Here is a 23,963-nt window from a genome sequence, read left to right as displayed (position 1 = left end):
TTACAACCCCTTTAACAACTTTACATTTATTTAAAAAAAAATGCCATTTGAGCCCCGCCCCACATAACCTACCTCAAGCGTTGTAAACGCCCACTTAGGTGGAGTTTACATACTGAATATCGAGGTTTTTCCCGGAATATTTAGGGGGTTACTCTTCCCCTATGGCAGGGGTGAATCTAAAGCTATAGAATAGAATCCTCCTCCACCCAATCTAGTAGTATCAGGGTATTTTTTGGTAGGTGGGTTCACACCCATGCCGACATTGGGTGTCCCATCCTGCTTCATAGCAGGTGACTGCGCCCCGGATGCTGCTCCCCCCATCTTGCTTCAGTTGGTGCTGCCTGAGGCAAGAGGCTCAACTCGCCTCATGGCTGGTGCCCCCCTGCCTTAAGGCTTCTGACGTCAGGCCCCTTTTGGTTACTGCATAAGATAGTCAGCTTGACTTAAAGGACATCCACCACCAGGATGAAGGATTGTAAACCAAGTACACTGACATACTGGTGTGCAGCCCCTCTGGCAGGATATGTTCTTCTTTTATCTTCTTATGCCCTGTTTTTTTAATGAAAAAAAAGGCTTTAAAAATTATGCAAATGAGCCTAAGGGGCTCCAGGCTCTATTAACACCTCAGGCTCTTTTGCATAATTTTAAAAGCCTTTTTTGTGAAAAACCGGGGCATAAGAAGTTAAAAGAAGAACATATCCTGCCAGAGGGGGCACACACCAGTATTGGTTTACCAGTACTTGGTTTACGGTCCTTCATCCTGGTGGTGGATTTCCTTTAAACTTGGGTTATTTTAATGAGGCTGACTTGCAATACCAGGCACTGCCTGCGGGAGAGTGTGGCGCTATTTCTAGAAAGGTAAAAAGTTTTATTTTTCTTATCTCATCTAACCCCTTTAAGAAACGCCTGCGCTGTAAGGAGTAAGTGACTTATACATTACCCGGCATGAGGTGATGAGTGTGCGAAATATGTGCATATTATATTTCATTGGTCTAAAGAGGTCGTATCCAGAGGTAAGTGGCATCAGCAGTAATACTAGCGCAGAACACAGACATAATCAGAAATAATGAAGTAGGTCATAACCGACTAAGCATCTTTATAGCGAGTGCATTATAAACACCGGCTAAGCGGAGAGGATTACAGTCACATCATCTATTGTTCTCTGTTATCAGCCACCCTTCAGGGATGAGGGGGACAACCCTGGTTACTTCAGCACTGGGACGTCAGAGCAGAATGCAAAGTATCCATTAAGTATCCCATCAAAGAATTCTATTTAGAACCATATGGCGGTATTATATGGGCACTGTATTGCGGTATTACATGGGCACTTTTTTTTTAAATGAATTGCAACTCAGATGTATCAGATGTGGATACTATATGACAGTAGTGAGTACTCCCTGTGTATCTATTGCATATTTTCTAGACACTATATGGCGGTATTATTTAGGAACTGTATTGCGGTATTACACAGGCCCTTTTTTTTTTACTCAGTGTCTTACGTTGATACTTTATCCCAGTAGTATATATTCTCTATATATCTACTGGATATTTTCTAGACACTATATGGCGGTATTATTTAGGAACTGTATTGCGGTATTACACAGGCACTTTTTTTTTTTTAACTCAATGTCATACGTGGATACTTTATGCCAGTAGTATATACTCTCTGTGAGTCTACTGAATATTATCTAGACACTATATGGCGGCATTATTTTGAAATTAGAGTGCGGCATTATAGTTTATGACAGTATTATAAATGAATTGCAGTATTATGTGGCTAGAGTATTGTGCACTTTCTGTGTAGCTACTACATATTATCTGTGCGCTATGTAGAATAATGATTTTGGAATTGAATTACAGTATTGTATATGTACAATATGGCAGTATTATGTACTATGCATGGTTACTATATCTTATATGGGCCCTATATTGACTTGGAGTATGATATGTGTACTACATGGCAGTATTATGTCCTCTCTGCATGGCTACTACATATCATCTGGGCCCTATATCATGGCATTGAGTTGCAGTATGATAATTGTACTATATGGCAGTATTATGTCCTCTCTGCATGGCTACTACATATCATCTGGGCCCTATATCATGGCATTGAGTTGCAGTATGATAATTGTACTATATGGCAGTATTATGTCCTCTCTGCATGGCTACTACATATCATCTGGGCCCTATATCATGGCATTGAGTTGCAGTATAATAATTGTACTATATGGCAGTATTATGTCCTCTCTCTGTATGGTTACTACATATCATCTGAGCCCTGCATCATGGTGTTGAGTTGCATTATGATTAGTTTACTACTTGGCGGTATTATGTACTTTCTGTATGGCTACTGCATATTATCAGGGCCCATAGTGCTGAGTTGCAGTATGATACTTGCACTATATGGCAGTATTATGTAGTTTCTGTATGGCTACTGCATATTATCAGGGCCCATAGTGCTGAGTTGCAGTATGATACTTGTACTATATGGCAGTATTATGTACTTTCTGTACGGCTGCTACATATTATTTGAGCCCTATGCTTTGGTGTTGAGTTGCATTATGATATGTGTACCATATGGCAGTATTATGTACTTTCTATAAAGCTACTACATATTACCTGGACCTTATACTGTGGGGTTCAGTTGCAGTATGCTTTGTGTACCATATGGCGGTATTATGTAATTTCTATATTGCTACTACATATGATCTGGGCCTTATACTGTGGGGTTGCGTTGTATGATATGCGTACCATATGTCGGTATTATGTACTTAGTATGTGGCTACTACATATTATCTGGGCCTTATACTGTGGATTGAGTTGCAGTATGAGGTGTGTACCATATGGCGGTATTATGTACTTAGTATGTGGCTACTACATATTATCTGGGCCTTATACTGTGGATTGAGTTGCAGTATGAGATGTGTAACATATGGCGGTATTATGTCCTCCATTTCTCTCCTGTAAAGACCTCATTTAACCATTTTGTGCCCATGTTTTAATATCTGTATTTTGTAGTGATATCTCCTGCACAGCGATGCGTGACGTTACCACCGTACTGCGCTGATTGATCTCCTGCGTTTAGGCCGCGAGTAAAGATCCCAACTACAAGTCACTCACAATAGTCATCCCTCAGTGAAGCCCCCGCTAAGGGCTCCCAGAGTCCCCAGCAGCCAGGTGCCGCTTCATGGACTATTACCCTGCTCCCTCCCTCCGGAACACCTCCTAGTACAACACTATGAACATGCCCTGGCAGGATTGGGGAGAGTAACGCCTTAAAGGGGAACTCCAGGACGGAAGCAATTTTTGGAAGGAGAAATTCTAAGAACATTCTAAGAATTCCATTAATTTCTGGAACATGGAAGATGATGATTTGCCTTGAGGAGATGCAGAGGCAAGTCTTACAAGCAATGCTTTCTGGGAAGAATATGCAAATTAGCTCATCTCCAGATTAAGAAAACTTTAGAGTAAGAGGTTTTCTTCTTCTGCTTCTTGTTGGAGGAAAGAGAATTTTCCCTCAATAATCTAAACAATCCAAGAATGATAGGACATGGAATCTATGGACTCCCCAATCCACGTCATGTCTATCCACATCCGATATTGCGGAATATGTGAAATGGCAGCGATGATCCAGCAATGGCGGATCACGTAAAATATGAAGTAGATGTTATTGTGGGGTCTTAAGAGGGGAATAAATAGATGTCTACAAAGTAGGGAGGAGAAACACAGGTAACATACACTGTGTGTATTATCCCTGTACTGTGACATCACTGTGTGTATTATCCCTGTACTGTGACATCACTGTGTATATTATCCCTGTACTGTGACATCACTGTGTGTATTATCCCTGTACTGTGACATCACTGTGTGTATTATCCCTGTACTGTGACATCACTGTGTGTATTATCCCTGTACTGTGACATCACTGTGTATATTATCCCTGTACTGTGACATCACTGTGTGTATTATCCCTGTACTGTGACATCACTGTGTGTATTATCCCTGTACTGTGACATCACTGTGTGTATTATCCCTGTACTGTGACATCACTGTGTGTATTATATCCCTGTACTGTGACATCACTGTGTGTATTATCCCTGTACTGTGACATTACTGTGTGTATTATCCCTGTGCTGTGACATCACTGTGTGTATTATCCTGTACTGTGACATCACTGTGTGTATTATTCCTGTACTGTGACATTACTGTGTGTATTATCCCTGTACTGTGACATCACTGTGTGTATTATCCCTGTACTGTGACATCACTGTGTGTATTATCTCTGTACTGTGACATCACTGTGTGTATTATCCCTGTACTGTGACATCACTGTGTGTATTATCCCTGTGCTGTGACATCAATGTGTGTATTATCCCTGTGCTGTGACATCACTGTGTGTATTACCCCTGTACTGTGACTTCACTGTGTGTATTATCCCTGTACTGTGACATCACTGTGTGGATTATCCCTGTACTGTGACATCACTGTGTGTATTATCCTGTACTGTGACATCACTGTGTGTATTATCCCCTGTACTGTGACATCACTGTGTGTATTATCTCTGTACTGTGACATCACCGTGTGTATAATCCCTATACTGTGACATCACCGTGTGTATAATCCCTGTACTGTGACATCACCATGTGTATTATCTCTGTACTGTGACATCACTGTGTATTATCCCTGTACTGTGACATCACTGTGTGTATTATCTCTGAACTGTGACATAACTGTGTGTATTATCCCTGTACTGTGACATCACTGTGTGTATTATCTCTGTACTGTGACATTACTGTGTGTATTATCCTGTACTGTGACATCACTGTGTATTATCTCTGTACTGTGACATCACTGTGTGTATTATCTCTGTACTGTGACATCACTGTGTGTATTATCCTGTACTGTGACATTACTGTGTGTATTATCTCTGTACTGTGACATTACTGTGTGTATTATCCCTGTACTGTGACATCACTGTGTGTATTATCCTGTACTGTGACATTACTGTGTGTATTATCTCTGTACTGTGACATTACTGTGTGTATCCCGTTGCCTTCACAGCTCTTTTCTCATCCTCAGCTGTGTGTTGGCTATTACTTTCCCCTCCTGGTACAGTGATGAGTCTTCTCTGCACATGAGATCATGTCGCTCCTCGCTGCGCCGCGCTGCTGTGGACTCATCAAATAGGAAGTGATTTAAGACACAGGAGTGAATCAGCGCCATGGCCTGCAATGTGATTACCGCCGCACTATACACAGGGGGGTAGTTATGAGGGGACAGAGGTAGAGGTCGTACCCAGGCCCGAGTGCTTGTACAGTAACATATAGATGGACTTTGGAGCACAGTGCTGGAGGGGAACCCAAGAAAGAGGAGACCACAGAACAGATTCATCAATGTGGCTACTAAGACTTTGGGAGCTCACTGTGGGAGCCAATCAATAGTTGGATCAGAGATCCGTGATTGCTTCCACTAGGGTTTCCTGTCATGTGACAGGAAGTGCAGAGCAGCAGTTGTGGGGTGGTAAGTACCAGAGCAGTAGGTTAGCGGAAATTACTATGCTGTAATTGGGTTATCTGCACCAACCCGAGAGTCCTCATTGTGGTCTTCACACTATAAAGGGTGCCTCACATTGCATGTTTTGGGGAGCATCTCCCGAAGATAAACTTGCCAGTGGTGGGGACCCTAAAATTGATTTTATCTCAGAACCAAGACCTTCAAAAAGATCCTTTCGCATGGAATCGGACTGCTTGTGCCCACCAGAAAGTGCGGCAACCATCCCAACTTAAAATTAGGGTAAAAACAAGGGTCCAGATCCCGAAAACAATTGGCACAATCGGGAGTTGATTATGGGACAATAATAAAACAACAGTAATATTATACCAGGCAACCCTAACCCCTAAAATAATTCCATTTACCCTTGTAATCTTGAAATTGTATTGTCTTCTGCTGGACCTCAAAGTCCAAACTTTTTGATAGAACATTAGCCCACAAGAGCAACCTTGGTTCACTGATATGTCAAGATATGCTCTGGTTCTTTGATGGGTTAGAACATACCCTGGTTCTCTTGTGGGCCTGCATATTCCCTGGTTCTCTGGTGGGATAGCACATCCTCTGGTTCTCTGGTGGGTTAGCATGTCCTCTGGTTCTCTGGTGGGCTAGCACATCCTCTGGTTCTCTGGTAGGATAGCACATCATCTGGTTCTCTGGTGGGTTAGCATACCCTCTGGTTCTCTGGTGGGTTAGCACATCCTCTGGGTCTCAGGTGGGATAGCACATCCTCTGGGTCTCAGGTGGGTTAGCATACCCTTTGGTTCTATGGAGGGTATGCATTGTCTGGTTCTCTGGTGGGTTAGCACCTCCTCTGGTTCTCTGGTGGGTTAGCACCTCCTCTGGTTCTCTGGTGGGTTAGCACCTCCTCTGGTTCTCAGGTGGGTTAGCAAATACTCTGGGTCTCTGGTGGGTTAGCACCTCCTCTGGTTCTCTGGTGGGTTAGCACATCCTCTGGTTCTCTGGTGGGTTAGCACATCATCTGGTTCTCTGGTGGGTTAGCACCTCCTCTGGTTCTCTGGTGGGTTAGCACCTCCTCTGGTTCTCTGGTGAGTTAGCACATCCTCTGGTTCTCAGGTGGGTTAGCACCTCCTCTGGTTCTCTGGTGAGTTAGCACATCCTCTGGTTCTCTGGTGAGTTAGCACATCCTCTGGTTCTCTGGTGGGTTAGCATATCCTCTGGTTCTCTGGTGGGTTAGCACATCCTCTGGTTCTCTGGTGGGTTAGCACCTCCTCTGGTTCTCTGGTGGGTTAGCACCTCCTCTGGTTCTCTGGTGGGTTAGCACCTCCTCTGGTTCTCTGGTGGGTTAGCACATCCTCTGGTTCTCAGGTGGGTTAGCACCTCCTCTGGTTCTCTGGTGGGTTAGCACATCCTCTGGTTCTCAGGTGGGTTAGCACCTCCTCTGGTTCTCTGGTGAGTTAGCACATCCACTGCTTCTTTGGTGGACCTACACATGCTCTGGTTCCCTGGTGGGTTAGCATATCCTCTGGTTCTCTGGTGGGTTAGCATATCCTCTGGTTCTCTGGTGGGTTAGCACATCCTCTGGTTCTCTGGTCATTTAGCATATCCTCTGGTTCTCTGTTGGGTTAGCACATCCTCAGCTTCTTTGGTGGACCTACACATCCTCTGGTTCTCTGTTGGGTTAGCACATCCTCTGCTTCTTCGGTGGACCTGCACATCCTCTGGTTCTCTCGTGAGTTAGCACATCCTCTGGTTCTCTGGTGGGTTAGCACATCCTCTGGTTCTCTGGTGGGTTAGCACATCCTCTGGTTCTCTGGTGGGTTAGCACATCATCTGGTTCTCTGGTGGGTTAGCATATCCTCTGGTTCTCTGGTGGGTTAGCACATCCTCTGGTTCTCTGGTGGGTTAGCACATCTTCTGGTTCTCTGGTGAGTTAGCACATCCTCTGGTTCTCTGGTGGGTTAGCACATCCTCTGGTTCTCTGGTGGGTTAGCACATCCTCTGGTTCTCTGGTGGGTTAGCACATCATCTGGTTCTCTGGTGGGTTAGCACCTCCTCTGGTTCTCTGGTGGGTTAGCACCTCCTCTGGTTCTCTGGTGAGTTAGCACATCCACTGCTTCTTTGGTGGACCTACACATGCTCTGGTTCCCTGGTGGGTTAGCATATCCTCTGGTTCTCTGGTGGGTTAGCACATCCTCAGCTTCTTTGGTCATTTAGCATATTCTCTGGTTCTCTGTTGGGTTAGCACATCCTCAGCTTCTTTGGTCATTTAGCATATTCTCTGGTTCTCTGTTGGGTTAGCACATCCTCAGCTTCTTTGGTGGACCTACACATCCTCTGGTTCTCTGGTGGGCTAGCACATCCTCTGCTTCTTCGGTGGACCTGCACATCCTCTGGTTCTCTGGTGGGCTAGCACATCCTCTGGTTCTCTGGTGGGTTAGCACGTCCTCTGGTTCTCTGGTGAGTTAGCATGTCCTCTGGTTCTCTGGTGGGCTAGCACATCCTCTGGTTCTCTGGTGAGTTAGCACATCCTCTGGTTCTCTGGTGGGTTAGCACATCCTCTGGTTCTCAGGTGGGTTAGCACCTCCTCTGGTTCTCTGGTGAGTTAGCACATCCACTGCTTCTTTGGTGGACCTACACATGCTCTGGTTCCCTGGTGGGTTAGCATATCCTCTGGTTCTCTGGTGGGTTAGCATATCCTCTGGTTCTCTGGTGTGTTACCACATCCTCTTGTTCTTTGGGTTAGCACATCCTCTCTTCTTTGGTGGACCTACACATCCTCTGGTTCTCTGTTGGGTCAGCACTTTCATAGCTCTTTAATAGGCCAGAACATCGACTGGTTCTCTGGTGGGCCAATGTATCCTTTAGTTCTCTGGTGGGCTAGCCAAAACCAAAGATTACTTTGGATTTTTAAATTAAAATTACAGGTATGCCCTACTATCATACGTCCTAAATATCGTTTACAACCCCCTGTATCTAAGTCATTGACTTCATCACCACAAGTCTGTATCTGGTGTTGGTTTATGGTCCTGATCCCAGGACTAGAGGGGGGTTAAGTTTGTTTGCTACCCTTAGGCTACATAAATCAACAAAGAGGAGGAAATGAAACCCCTGGGCTCATTCCAAAAATTCCATCCATCCTCCTTACTAATGCAGGTCATGAACAGATGGACAACCCTGTTAAGGTCCATATTGCCCACAAGGCCTACGGAGCCCACAGCAGATGTTTTTGACATAACCTACGACTCCTACTAGAAGCCGACACATATAATACAACACTACAAGCTATAATAACTCAGATTGCCGCTAAAAATATTCCCCTGCAGCTGGAGGTTTCACGGATCCTTTATCTGCTCATTTACTGCTATCTCATGGAAAATCCAAGAAATACTAAGGGACAAAACAAAATATATCACGGATCACATAGAAGGAACTACACAGAGACCATAACTACTTACCCACAACGGTGCAAAAAGTATATAATATCAGATACTGATCATTTTATGTGTCTTATTCTGCTGTTATGTGCCATGTTATGTTATGTACCTGCACTGTGACATCACTGTGTGGATTATCCCTGTACTGTGACATCACTGTGTGGATTATCTCTGTACTGTAACATCACTGTGTGTATTATCCCTGTACTGTGACATCACTGTGTGTATTATCCCGGTACTGTGACATCACTGTGTGTATTATCCCTGTACTGTGACATCACTGTGTGGATTATCCCTGTACTGTGACATCACTGTGTGGATTATCCCTGTACTGTGACATCACTGTGTGGATTATCCCTGTACTGTGACATCACTGTTTGTATTATCCCTGTACTGTGACATCACTGTGTGTATTATCCCTGTACTGTGACATCACTGTGTGTATTATCCCTGTACTGTGACATCACTGTGTGTATTATCTCTGTACTGTGACATCACTGTGTGTATTATCCCTGTACTGTGACATCACTGTGTGGATTATCCCTGTACTGTGACATCACTGTGTGTATTATGCCTGTACTGTGACATCACTGTGTGTATTATCTCTGTACTGTGACATCACTGTGTGTATTATCCCTGTACTGTGACATCACTGTGTGTATTATCCCTGTACTGTGACATCACTGTGTATTATCCCTGTACTGTGACATCACTGTGTGTATTATCCCTGTACTGTGACATCACTGTGTGGATTATCCCTGTACTGTGACATCACTGTGTGTATTATCTCTGTAATGTGACATCACTGTGTGTATTATCCCTGTACTGTGACATCACTTTGTGTATTATCCCTGTACTGTGACATCACTGTGTGTATTATCCCTGTACTGTGACATCACTGTGTGTATTATCCCTGTACTGTGACATTACTGTGTGTATTATCCCTGTACTGTGACATTACTGTGTGTATTATCTCTGTACTGTGACATCACTGTGTGTATTATCTCTGTAATGTGACATCACTGTGTGTATTATCTCTGTACTGTGACATCACTGTGTGTATTATCCCTGTACTGTGACATCACTGTGTGTATTATCCCTGTACTGTGACATCACTGTGTGTATTATCCCTGTACTGTGACATCACTGTGTGGATTATCCCTGTACTGTGACATCACTGTGTGTATTATCCCTGTACTGTGACATCACTGTGTGGATTATCCCTGTACTGTGACATCACTGTGTGTATTATCCCTGTACTGTGACATTACTGTGTGTATTATCCCTGTACTGTGACATCACTGTGTGTATTATCCCTGTACTGTGACATCACTGTGTGTATTATCCTGTACAGTGACATTACTGTGTGTATTATCCTGTACTTTGACATCACTGTGTGAATTACCCGAGTACTATGACATCATGCGGCACATTATCCAGGCTTATGACAGTACAATGTACATTATCTCCCCTTTGTGACATCACCTTTTGCATTATTCCTCTGAATTCATTGCAGGCTAAATATGCAAACAATAAGAGTCAATCAGAGAAATCTCTGGATTACCTCAGACCATGGTGTGTGTGCATACATTACCAAGATTACAGGGATTTTCTCCCAAAAACACAAGAGAAAAGTCTTTTGTGTTGAAATTAAAGTTTGTACTAGGCCTGGGAACCTTGTCCACCATTGTAGTAGGACAGGGCCCGGTCTACAGGTGGCATCCTAGGAGTAGAGTTTAGTCACAAGAAGATGGCCACTGGCGGCGGCCATTTTGTTTTAGTCAGTAAACATTATGATGCAAGTTTCACTAACAGAAAGATGAATACATTTCTGTATTACACATTGATGTTCACACACACAACTTGTACAGTATAACAGGTGCAACGCCGCCCTTAAAGGTGACCTTAAAGGTGACCATACTGTTTATATGCATATATGGTGACTCCTACTATGGTGGCACCAGGATGTACATATATATTTATATACATGGAGCATGTAAGTGAATCAGGAGTAAAATCACACAAAGAGGACTTGTGACCACACAAAGCATTTGGGGTACACAGATTTTGTCTGTCCCCGGCACATGAGGGGGTAATTGTTCACTCCATGGTATAGATAAGTGTACACGCGGTGGCATTACTTGGGCATGGTACATCATGGTAATTTGGGCCTGCGTAATCCTGATAATTAGACACTATAGTGCGGTTATTTTTACACAGATTGGCGGTATTTGGGTTATGTGGGTGGTGAATAATATTGGAGATTAGCCACTGTATGGTAAGTACTTTTGTAGACTATATGGCACTATTTGGGCGCTGCTTTTTATTAATAGTTTGCCACTGTATGCTACTTACAATATGGCGGGAATGTGTGTGCTTAGGGTGGCAATAATCGGGCACAGGGTGGTACTTTTGCAAGGGTGCTTTCTATTACTTCTAGGTAGACACTCCATATTTCGGATATTGGTGCTTGGCGGGGAAATATATGGTCATGCCAATCACATGGGTAGTTGGCATCATATGGGTAGTGTATAATACTGGAAGGTATCCAGTGTGTAGTATGGATATTTGTACAGGCGGTCACCTACTTAAGAACACTCGACTTACATACGACCCCTAGTTACAAACGGACCCCTGGATATTGGTCATTTATTGTACTTTAGTCCTAGGCTACAATCATCAGCTGTAACAGTTATCAAAGGTGTCTGTAATGAAGCTTTAGTGTTAATCCTGGTTCTTATGACAATCCAACATTTTTAAAATCCAATTGTCACAGAGATCAAAAAAGTTCTGGCTGGGATTACAATAATAAAATATACAGTTCCGACTTACATACAAATTCAACTTAAGAACAAACCTACTGACCCTATCTTATACGTAACCCGGGGACTGCCTGTACATATTATGGCACTATTTGGGCACTGTATTTCATGCAAATAAATGCAAATGGGATGCTGTATGATAGGGAGTTTTATGCACAGTAATGCGGTATTTTGGGACCGTTTGTTGAGGCAACTGGGGCAAACTGGTACTAAGACATAAGACATGGGGGGCATATCTTGCCTTTTTTTTGGAAACCACTGTATGGCGCCTTTTTCTCTTCCATTCGGTAACTTTTTGCTGCCCTTGCCTTTTCCAACAAAAAGGATGTTGTAATAGGGGAGTACATATGGGGTCATCGCCCACCGCCGCATTATAGCGTCTTTCACAGTAAAAAAAATTTGTGCAAAAGCTCACAAAAACTTGACTCCATAGAGAGACCTTAAGACGCCATGAGCACTTAATTTTTCATAAAACCTATTCCAAGTCACAACTGGCTTGAAAACACTGATCTTAATACATGCCCCCCCACTAGATGTATGACTATGACAATATGTGGGCACTGTATTGTGTAATACTACACTTATAAGACTCTTAACTATGATATCAAACTCTGTATAGTACTGCTTTGGGCACTTTTATATATGTGATGACTATATGAAAGTATTATTTATATACTATAGGATAAAGTGCATATTGGGACAAATATAACTATATAATTACTAAAGGAAGGTCAGGTGTATGTAATATCTGGAGAGAAACCTCCCCATCTTGGGTCCAGGCGCCATGTTGGAGTGAAATATCTTATATAAATATAAAACCAACCCCCCGAGGCCTAGAAATAATCTCCAGTCACATCTCTTTATACTCAATTTGCGGAAAAAATGAATAAACATGGGAATCAATCAATACCCTGTCACCAAAGCATATAAAAGAAAGACACCTGACAGCATAAAGAGGCGATAAACATCCACTAATAAACCCGATTCTAGAGGGCAAACTTCTAGGACGTGGAAGCCATGCGGAGAGACTAATAAAGATGCTTTAAAAACTTTATCGCCATCGTTTGCCGTTAAAAACTGAACAAATGCATCAAAAATGACAAAAGAAAACAAAAAACTTCCCCCGCCAGGAGCCACAATGACGAAAAACAAAGGGCAAGGTAACATCATGGAGGCAATATGTAATGCAAACAAGCAGCTGTGGTCTCAATCCCCCCACAGTGCTGCAGCCCTTCTTCCACAAGCTCCATATTGAAGTGGCTGCATGTTGTGTGACAAGAATTAAGTCAGTAGCGGGATGGGATGACAACACGCATCCGATTATTAGACCTCGGCCAATGAGATTTATAGAAGCAATGAGAAAAAAAAAAAAGAAGCAAGCAATGAACTGAATGATAATGTGACACGATAAATCACTCGCTCAAAGTACAGTTTACGAAGCAGTTCCATAAACTAAGCCAAGATCATGGCGGCCAGGGAGGGTGGTGGATAAAACGTGACGTCGAAAAAGGCATAAACAGTAACTTAAAAAAGCAAAACCGTAAAAAAAACCCTGCAAAATACTATCATAGTGCTTATAACGACATCATAAACTTATTAAACTCAAATTGAGTAGCGTAGTAAATAATCAAAACGCTATATAAAAGTATTGCCGTAACGGTATAAAAGTACGATAGAAAAATATACTACTTTAGAGACGTGGAAGTGGGGGAGGGGAGCTGCTGAGTATATGAATGCGTACACGGCAAGTATGAAGTACTAGGCATGGACTATGCAGGAGAAATGACTGCAGATGTGCTTCGTAAAGCGGAATATAAACAGGCGGCGTTGCATTGTTGCGGTAGAAAAAAAAAAAACCTGCACCATTGAAAAAGAACTAAAGTCAACAGCTTGCTTTCCGATCAGGGAAAAAGATTTGTTTCGCGAAGAAAAAAAAAAAGTATCTGATTTCTGATCTTCTACGGTGATTAAACATCTTTGTGTGTTCTGTGTGAGTAGAAGGTGGAAAGAAGATGAGATGGGGGGGGGGGTTTGATTTTATCCCCTCCCCCCTCCAAAAATGGCATCAAAGCAATCAAAATGGTAATGTTCAGCATGAATGGGGCCCCATCCCCCATCTCAAACTCTGCAGACTTTTCTCCATGTTTGGAAGAAAAAAAAAAAACAGCAACACCCCCCCCACCACCACCACCCCCTTATCGCGCACAAAATGGAAGCTTCCACTACCAAACTGAGAGTGCTGACAAACGCTCATTAACATGACAAGGTTTCCAAAACTCGAGCAGAAGTAGGAGAAGAAGCTTAAATCGAAGGACTCGGATGAGGATGAAGGAGGGACGGAGGATTAGGAAGAGGGGGAGCTGTCTTAAGTTTAGTGCTGAAAACTGCTGCATTCCTAAGGAAGCTCGATCGATTCATTCGAAAGGTGGGGGGGGTTGGTGGGGGGTGGAAAGAAATATGAAAGCTGTACAAATTCGCCCTAGGGTGTCACAACAACAAAAACCAACAACCAACGATGCGACTCTAAAGAGACGACACACTTAAGGGCTTGGTCTACGAGACGCGGCGTGATACTTCCAATTACGCATTTCACTACACGGAGAGAGGAAGAAGAAAGCTTTTCAATGGCATCTGTCCATGGTGCTGAAAGGCGCACGACCACACAACACACATTGCCTCCCCCTCCCATTTCCGGCACAGCACAACCATGGAGGAGGGCTACAAGAGTGAGGGATGGAGAGGGGGGGGGGGACTACACTTCTGGCAAGCAAGTATGTCTCCTTTTATACAAATAATGTGTTAGTGTACGGACCTGGATTGCCATGACGTGGCCGATGGGCACACAAAAATGTTATCAAAGTACCCCCACACTAGTCTACGTAGCAAGTAATGACTATTTCTCGAGAAAGATACAACATAACTTGCTTGCACCCTTATCCACGGCACCTGTTTACTACATCGTAAAGAGGGTGCGCAATAAAGTTTGTTGTTTTTTCTTTTTTTACTCCTGGCAAGCACAGAGTTAACTTTGTCACGTTAAGAAAAGAGAGTGAAAGTGTCTCGGGGAAAGAGAGGAGGAGGCAAAAAGTGCTCAATGGATCGGCTGCCGCAGCAATCTGCAACAAAGGGCACTTCCAACACCCATCTGCTACTGCCGAGCCACTCATGATATAAACACCCACCCCCCCACCACCACCTCCTCTAATCAAAGTCACCCAAAGAGTGCACGTTTTTTTACACCTTCCTCAAAAACATGTCGAGCAACTCAAAATGGACGCCTAGAAAAAAAAAAAAAAAGCCCAAGTAAAAGCAGTGTAACTAGTAGTCCTATGTGAGTGGGGTCGTGGAGGAAAATGGTGCACGCGGGAGGGTGGTGGGGACTCAACAACCTTGACGGGGCTCGGATGGAATCCGACACTTTAGTAGGGTGTTGACAAAGTAAGAGATTGAGTCTACCGATGTGTCATTGAGGGATGTGTCATAATCCATCTATCACGGGGAGAACTTCTCATGGAGAACATGCAGGAGGACAAACTGTAGTCAACAACCATCTAAGAGAGTTGTGGTGGTCCAAATACAAGAGCTCGGATGGTAGATGGGAGTCGAAACCCCCCCGTTGATGAAGCTCGAAAGATGTTAATGATGGAGAAGCAAGTGAAGTGATAGATGGATCTCAATGAGTATCTCCTACCTCGTTTTCCGTACATATCCATGGAAAAAGAACTAAGATGAGTCTACTCCTTTCCATGGCCATGATCCCACCATGAAAGATGCCAAGCTGATAAAGTTTGTCATCCTTGTACTCCATCACAACACAACCAATCCAAGAAGCACAACCATGAGGAAACCAGAGGAAAGAAGAGGAAAATATGGATAAAAATAACCAAGCGCATTTACCTGTGGATCTTGCTTCATCCGTGCAAGTAGTTTATAAGGAGGTAAGGAAAATATGGAATCTATGGTTCCTTGCGCAAACAAAGTATATCCAGGAAGAAAAAAAAAAAAGAAGAAGTAGTATCACAGGAGGAGGAGGAAGGAGAAAGTGTTTCAAGTTTGATGGAAATGGGGAGGAACAAAGAAGCAAGTAAACACACAGTGAGTGTGCAAGGCAGTTTCCCCCAAGCCAGCTCATAAATATTCAGGTCTCGTCCTAATCTCCACGCAGCAGCACCGCATTACTTCCAAATCCTTGTTGCTTGCTCTAGCAAAAGACAAGAGAGGGAGGGGGCAGGGAAAGAGGAGGGAGGGGAGGAAGAAGTAGTGAGAGAGGGAGGAGAAAGAGGGGAAGAGGGGGGAGAGGGGAGAAGGGGAGGGGGATGAGGGAGAAGAGAGAAACAAGGGGAAGGGTAGGGAAAGAGGAGGGGGAAGAGTGGGGAATGGGGCGCAAAAGAGGGGGGGGGAGAAAAGTGTAAGTGGCTGCAGTGAGAGTGTGAGTGATGGCAAGGAGAAGAGGGGATGCAAAGGAAGTCCATACATGAAGTTCTTCTGGAGGAATAGTGAAGTACCAGAGCAGGAGGACAGATGGCACATCGAGTAAATATGATAAGGTTGAAAAGTAAAAGTGATGCAAGCGAATGTACTCTCTCCGCCAGAGAGGGGAGGGGGAAGAAGGAAAGAGATATTGTACTACCGGGAATGTGTAATATGAGGAGAAGGAAGAAAAGAATGGAAGCAATGAGAAAGAGAAAAAAAAGGAAGAGAGAAAGAAAGAAAGAAGGACAGAAGAAAGAAGAAGAAAGGAAGGAAGAAAGAAAGAAAGAAAGAAAGAAAGAAAGAAAGAAAGAAAGAAAGAAAGAAAGAAAGAAAGAAAAAAGAACAGAAAGAAAGAAGAGGAAAGGAAAGAAGGAAAGGAAGAAAGAAAGAAAATAAGAAAGGAAGGAAGGAAAGATAAGAATGGAAGAGAGTGAGAAAGTAAAGAGTACAGAGAAGAAATAAAGATAACAATTATTAGATGAGAAATAGAAATAGCGAGGAAGAGGGCAGAGAAGTAAGGAAGAAGGAAAGAAAGAAAGAAAGAAAGAAAGGAAGGAAGAGAAGGAAAGAAAGGTAGAGAAAGAAAGGAATGAAGGTAGGTAGAGAAAGAAGCAAAAGATAATAAAGGAAGGGAGTAAGGAAGTAAAGAGCACAGAGAAAAAAAATAAAAGAAAGGAAAAAAATAAACTAATCGAAAGTAAGATAAAAATGAAAAAAAGGTGCAAAAAAATAATAAATCTTTCTTTCTATAGTGCCATCATATTCCGCAGAGCTGTACACATCATGAAGTACATATATAAACAACATAAGATAATAACATTACCGAGTAATAAAATATGGAATAACAGGACTGAGGGCCCTGCTCGCAATATATATATATATGGAAAGAGAGTGGAAGTAAAGAGGGCAAAGGAGGAGAAAGCTGTACAAAAAAAAGGGGTTGAGCAAGAAAGAAAAGAAGGTCAGAAAGGGAGAGAGAAGAAAAGAAACATAAAAGAAAAAAGTAGGAAAAGAAAGGATGGAGAGAAAGAGAAAGGTAGAGCAATGATTGGTGGGGCATCATGAATAAGTCATTTGGGTGTAAAGTCTACTAGATAAGGGCAGAGGAGAAAACTGAGTAAACATAGTATTGAAGTGACTGACAAGGGAAGAGGAGTGGGAGAGGGGGAGGGGGTGAAGAGAGGAGGAGAGCGAGGAGAAGGGAAGTGGCTAAACATGGAAGAGTGAGGCGAGAAAAAAGAAGAGTTGTATTCATGAAAATATGGCAAGGAAGAGTTGAGGCAGAGGACATTGACATGTGAAGACTGCTGAGGAACAGGAGGGAAATATGGAACGTCATACAAGGAGGACAGATGGGGGAACATGGATAATAAGCAGGGGAGTAAACAAGACACCATTGTCACAGATTGTACAAAAAGTAAGAAATACGGAAAGGCCCAAATGCTAACCTCGTGAGGAGCCCACGAGCTTCTTATAAGTGAAGATTATATAGTGAAGATGAGTGACAGGACAGAAACGAGGGGAAGTAGAGAGAATTTCTGTTGGAAATACGAATGGAGACGAACAGACGGGAGAGACGTCTTATCCAAGAAGCAAGAGAGTAAATAGCAGAAGATAGAAGGTCTAAGTGATGCAGAAGTCGCCTATGTTCTTCACATTGATGAATACTATAGGAAGCTTTTACTAACGTTCCCCTAAATATGAGGGAAAAACAACTGAAGCAGGAGATACTCCTTTATTCACAGAAACACCTTTAAGAGCCCCCATAATGTCTACCACTTTTTGATACCCCTTTTCTATGCAAAATTAGGATGACGTGAAGTAATAGGCCCAAAGCCTGAGGATATAGTATAGGCAACTAAAGTATCTCAACACTGAAGGTCCCGTTACCTTCTTCTGCCTTTGTATGAGGTAAACAGAGGTAGGGGGTATATAAATATAACTATTGACCATACGGCTTTGTGATATGGAAGCTGTAATGTATAGGAATGTGGTCGAATAAGTTGAAGTAACAGGCCCTAAAGACGACGGACGGACTTCGACAATTTCTGTAGGTACAGTGTTGTCATGGAGACCTTGCATTGATCCACATCACCAAATACATCTATTATCCAACATACACACATGACTGACACTATTCATGGAAAATTGGAAGGAGATATTGCTGGATTTGGTCATTTGAATGCACACAATGTTGATGTGACAACACGGCACTGGATAGAAATCGGAAAGGTTGTGCAGTCATCAGATTATTTCCTCAGGCTTTCGGCCTGTAACTTCTAGACTTCATATTTGAAAATTAAAAGATGTAATTATAACAATTGAAAAAGCTTTATAGTAGTGCTATTCCTTAAATAATGAGAGGAACACCCTACAAGCTGTTTATATCTCCCCACCTCCTAAGTATCACCTCCTATGTATGTCCTCCCATCTCCTAAGTATGTCCTTAGTATGTCCTCCAATGTCCAAAGTGTGTCCTTAGTATGTCCTCCTATTTTTAGTATATCATATTTCCTTAGAATGTTCTCCTATCGCCTTAGTACACTATGTCCTCCTATCTCCTTTTTATGTCCTCCTATCTTCTTAGTGTGTTCTCCTATCTTCCTAGTATATTCTCCTATATACTTAGTATGTCCTCCAATCTCCTTAGTTTGTCCTCCTATTTCCTCAGTATATCATATTTCCTTAGAATGTTCTCCTATCTCCTTTGTATCTCTTCCTATCACCTTAGAACACTATGTCCTCCTATCTCCTTATTACGTCCTCCTATCTCCTTATTACGTCCTCCTATCTTCTTAGTGTGTTCTCCTATATTCTTAGTATAATCTTGTATATACTTAGTATGTCCTCCATTCTCCAAAGTATGTCCTCAGTTTGTCCTCCTATCTCCTTAGTATATCCTATTTCCTTAGAATGTCCTCCTGTCTCCTTAGTGTGTTCTCCTATCTCCTTAGTATATTCCCCTATATACTTAGTATGTCCTCCGATCTCCTAAGTATGTCCTCCAATGTCCTTAGTTTGGCATCCTATTTCCTCAGTATATCATATTTCCTTAGAATGTCCTCCAATCTCCAAAGTATGTACTTAGATTGTCCTCCATTCTTCTTAGTTTGTCCTCCTATTTTCTTAAAATTTCCAACTATCTCCTTAGAAAATCATATCTCCTTAGAATATTCTCCTTAGTATCTGGACCTTAGTACACTATGTTCTGCTATCTCCTTATTATGTCCTCCTATCTTCTAAGTATATACTTCTATATACTTAGTATAGCTTCCTATCTCCTTATTATATCCTTCTACCTTTGATTTATGTCATATGGCTTAAGGGCATAAGGGCTTAAGGGGTTGTCCAAAATGGACAAGGACGATAGTTCTTCCTAGAAAGTTTTTGGTCCATGAGAAGTACATTGATTTTCCTACTCAAGTATGGCTGGTGGAAATAGATTTACAAAAAGACAAAGCGTCTTGATGGTTATGGGCAAATTCTCCTAGGGCAGTGGTGGTGAACCTATGGCACTAGTGCCAGAGGGTGGCACTCAGGGCCCTCTCTATGGGCACCCGTGCCATCACCCCACCGCAGACTCCGCCAGACAGGACTCAAGGCCTCTTGCAGTCCCAGGCAGCCCAGGACCCTAGAATGAAGCTACAATGATAACCTAAGCTTTTTCTCCTTATTTCTACTGTATTGGTGTCCTCGGGTGCCTATACAATTTAAACATGTGACAGAGCAGGGAGTAATAAGTTACTTTTTATATTGTCGCATCGGCACTTCGCGAAAAATATGTGGGTTTTGGATGTAGTTTGGGCACTCGGCGTCTAAAAGGTTTGCCATCACTGTCCTAGGGCAACAAGTGTATGGTTACAGAGAAGTTCATGAAGTGCAACTAACAATCAACTATATTTTGGAAAGTGGTAAAATCTGTGACGACAGATCAACAGCTCAGTCTCGAACAACAATATGTAATTCATAGCCTCTTGCTACAATCCTTGATCACATTAGGCCACTTTAGTAGGTTACTCCATGGAAGGTGACATTGTCCCTTTCCGCTGTGAAAGCAGAAAGATTGGTGGCAAAATACTTGCTCTGGATTCTCCCTTTCAATTATGGTAAAGGAGGTGCCGGTCTGGCACTCAAGAGCTTGGGCCCACCAAATAAAATAATTCTGGAGGCCTACCATCTTCCAACTCATCAGGAAATAGACCCTAGTAAACTCCCAATTGGAAACATCTCTTGTGGATCAGTCCAACCCTGCCCATAGTCCTGATCTTTGACACAAGGCTCAATCATCTCCAAATGGGTAGCATTGCCATAATACAGTAAATCGGCCAATGATAACCCATAGCCGTAGTGTTAGACTCGGTCAACATGACCTGACCAGAAAAATATAATTCTGGAGGCCCAACATCCCATTGGGAACAGACTTTTGTAGCTTCTGATAAAACTCTTAGGTCCATTATTATTTAGGAGCCTGAGTCCACCAGACCATCACCTGCTTCTCTGGTCGAACAGTCCAACCCAGCCCGTAGTTCTTTAGAATCTGACCTTTGACACAAGACCCAATTTGTTCTAAAAGACCATTGTTGCCACCATAATACTAGTCAACGATAACCCATAGCCACTGTTGGACCGGGTTCCTTGAGCCCACCAGACCAAATTATTCTAGGACAAACTAATCAATCACTAAAAAATAGGGCCTGGTTGGGTTGTCATCTGGTGCCCAGAACCTGAGCTCACCAGAGGATCCTCTGATTCCCTTTAAGAACCCTGTTTGGCGCATTCCTTCACCCTCATCTGATGCAGGAGGTGTCACTCGTCAGGTGCTTCCACTTTTTAGATTAATCTATGTTGCTAAGAGACACAACACTTTAAAAGAAGATTTGTGACACACATGAGTGATGTGACTGGAATCCTGTAAAGCGACAGATAATATTTACTGCAATCCCAGCTCCAAACTCTCTTTCAATTATTAATCCACATAAGATTTGTAGAGGTTTTTTTTTTTATTATTTCTTTTGGAAGACATACTGAGCTAATTTACACTGTCACATCCAGGATTACAAATCTAATCTACAGCATCTCTCTGGATGTGCCTGCTACTGAAAGGAAAAACTTCACCGTCCTTCAAGGCACTCCTCCATAATTTTTTAATTTTTTATCTATCCCCCCCCCCCCCTAACTCATTTCAATCATCTTGGGGGGGCAGTAAGCAGTATATTTAAGGTACATAAAATGTAATCTGTATATATTTAGGTTTCCTCAAGTCAAAGTTAGGTGACCACTTATGGCTTTTCGTACTATGGAGTCAAGGAGTGGTCACTGCATAACTCCTTGTTGGTCAATGTTGGTCATTGGTTGTGGTGATTGGTCAAGACAAACCACCCAACTTTTTAAGATGGCGCCAGCATGTCTGACTTGGGTCTCCCTTGAGTCAAGGAGTGGTTACTGCACCGCTCCTCGTTGGTCAAAGTTGGTCACTAGTTGTGGTAATTGGCCAAGACAAACCACCCAACTTTTTAAGATACCACCAGCATGTCTGACTTTGGTCCACATTGAGTCAAGGAGTGGTTACTGCGTCGCTCCTCATTGGTCAATCTTGGTCACTAGTTGTGGTAATTAGCCAAGACAAATCACCCAACTTTTTAAGATACCACCAGCCTGTCTGACTTGGGTCCTTATCGAGTAAAGAAGTGGTTACTGCACCGCTCCTCGTTGGTCAATGTTAGTCACTGGTTGTGGTAATTGGCCAAGACAAATCACCCAACTTTTTAAGATACCACCAGCCTGTCTGAATTGGGTCTCCATCGAGTCAAGGAGTGGTTACTGCACCGCTCCTCGTTGGTCAATGTGGGTGACTAGTTGTGGTAATTGGCCAAGACAAATCACCCAACTTTTTAAGATACCACCAGCCTGTCTGACTTGGGTCTCCATCGAGTCAAGGAGTGGTTACTGCACCGCTCCTCATTGGTCAATGTTGGTCACTGGTTGTGGTAATTGGCCAAGACAAATCACCCAACTTTTTAAGATACCACCAGCCTGTCTGACTTGGGTCTCCATTGAGGCAAGGAGTGGTCACTACACTGCTCCTCATTGGTCAATGTTGGTCACTGGTTGTGGTTATTGGCCAAGACAAATCACCCAACTTTTTAAGATGGCACCAGCCTGTCTAACTTGGGTCTCCATTGAGGCAAGGAGTGGTCACTACACTGCTCCTCATTGGTCAATGTTAGTCACTGGTTGTGGTAATTGGCCAAGACAAAGCAACCAACTTTTTAAGATGCATCATGGTGTCCTTCCCGGGCTTCATGGTGGTCCCACCACTGTCCTGTATGGAAGGGATACATTCTATTTGAATGTTCCATTTAAGAACCAAGCAAATTATTATCTTTTGAGGGGGTGTGGGTGCAAATTCCCAATGACCTAATGCAAATGACCTGGCTCTCATTAAACTTTTGGCCCCCTAATATAGCACCAAACAGGGACAGAGGGTAAATGTGGAAAAATTTAGTCTATCAATCTCACCCCACAGATGCCTTGGTCACTATAATCCATATTAAACCATTTAGAGTTGTTACCTGGACCAAAACCGAAGGATATAGGTAACTGATTGGGGTGGGACACCTGGTACCCCACCCCTGACCTCTTCCTTAACCACTGTTTTACACTAGAGATGTAGCTTTGTTGTTTTGGCTGTGACTGAGGAAGGGCACAGGAGTGGTATGCCAGGTGTCGCTTGTCTATCAATCACCTTCCCCCATACTGAGAACCTCCCGGATTCATTCACATACAGAAGCTTCCGTCTCTTCTATATCGGTCATGTGACTTGTCCCGATGCAGGTTTTTTTCTTCTTTTTATAGTGGAAACAGGTAATATTCCACAATAAAGTGACAGATAGCTCTACCCCCGGTGACGCATTAGAGTTGAACACTGTATATGTCCTCCCATCTGTCATGCGTACTGCTCGAAACTACTTCTCCAATATCCCCCCACCCCCGTCAGCGAGAGAATTACTACTCCTCAGCACGCACTGCGGCCACAATGGACTCAAAAAAGAAAGACGGACCCTATTATTCCGGGCACAAAACTAAGAGGGCGACATATCGTACACAGCCGAGCAGCGCGTGAACGTGGTTTGGCCTGTACCGCCTACATAAGAATAGATGGAAAATGTAAAGAATAGATGCCTTTGGTGCTAAATCTAAGTGAAAAAAGGGAAAAATTTCACTTTTTATATCCATTTGTATGGAAAAATGTAAAAAACAAAAAAAAAACATTAAAAAAAGAACATATATACAAAAGTAATACAATCAAATCGCAATAATAGATTGAAATGAAACCCCTAATAAGTCAATAAATGAAATAAAAAACAAACAAGGGAAAAAGAAATGAACTAAAAACTAGCAATAAGTCGTAAGACAACGTGAAAAAAGAAGGTAAAAATAAATAAATGACTACTTTCGAAATTCGTAATATATGTAAAATATCAAAAATATTTATAAAAAAAACATAAAAAAGAACATAATTATGTAAGCGATACAATCAAGTCACCATAATAGATTGAAATGAAACCTATAATAAATGAATAAATAAATTAAATTTAAAAAAAAAGGTAAAACAAGTGAAATTAAAAACTAGCAAAAAATCATAAGATAATGAAAAAAAATGGAGGTAAAAATATATGATAAATAAATAAATAAATGATTAATTAGTAAAATATAAAAAAAA

At 42.5% G+C, this 23,963-nt stretch overlaps 1 protein-coding gene across 5 annotated transcripts in view; it reads right to left on the bottom strand.

Moving 5' to 3' along the window:
- The window catches only part of PHF21B (PHD finger protein 21B), a 103,770-nt gene that overhangs the window by 55,855 nt on the left and 23,952 nt on the right, over nt 1-23,963 (bottom strand). For 2 of the 5 annotated variants that reach the window (XM_072145319.1, XM_072145322.1), the window contains exon 1: nt 15,665-15,972. The exons of the other annotated variants lie outside the window; for them this stretch is intronic. In XM_072145319.1, the coding sequence (XP_072001420.1) occupies nt 15,665-15,682 (18 nt within the window). In that variant the 5' untranslated portion in view covers nt 15,683-15,972. Of the gene's footprint in view, nt 1-15,664; nt 15,973-23,963 lie in introns of those variants that run through there. 5 annotated transcript variants of the gene reach the window in all.

Source organism: Engystomops pustulosus, chromosome 4, assembly GCF_040894005.1.
Source record: "Engystomops pustulosus chromosome 4, aEngPut4.maternal, whole genome shotgun sequence".
Lineage (NCBI taxonomy): Eukaryota > Metazoa > Chordata > Amphibia > Anura > Leptodactylidae > Engystomops > Engystomops pustulosus.
This window is presented reverse-complemented; position numbering and strand designations above follow the sequence as displayed.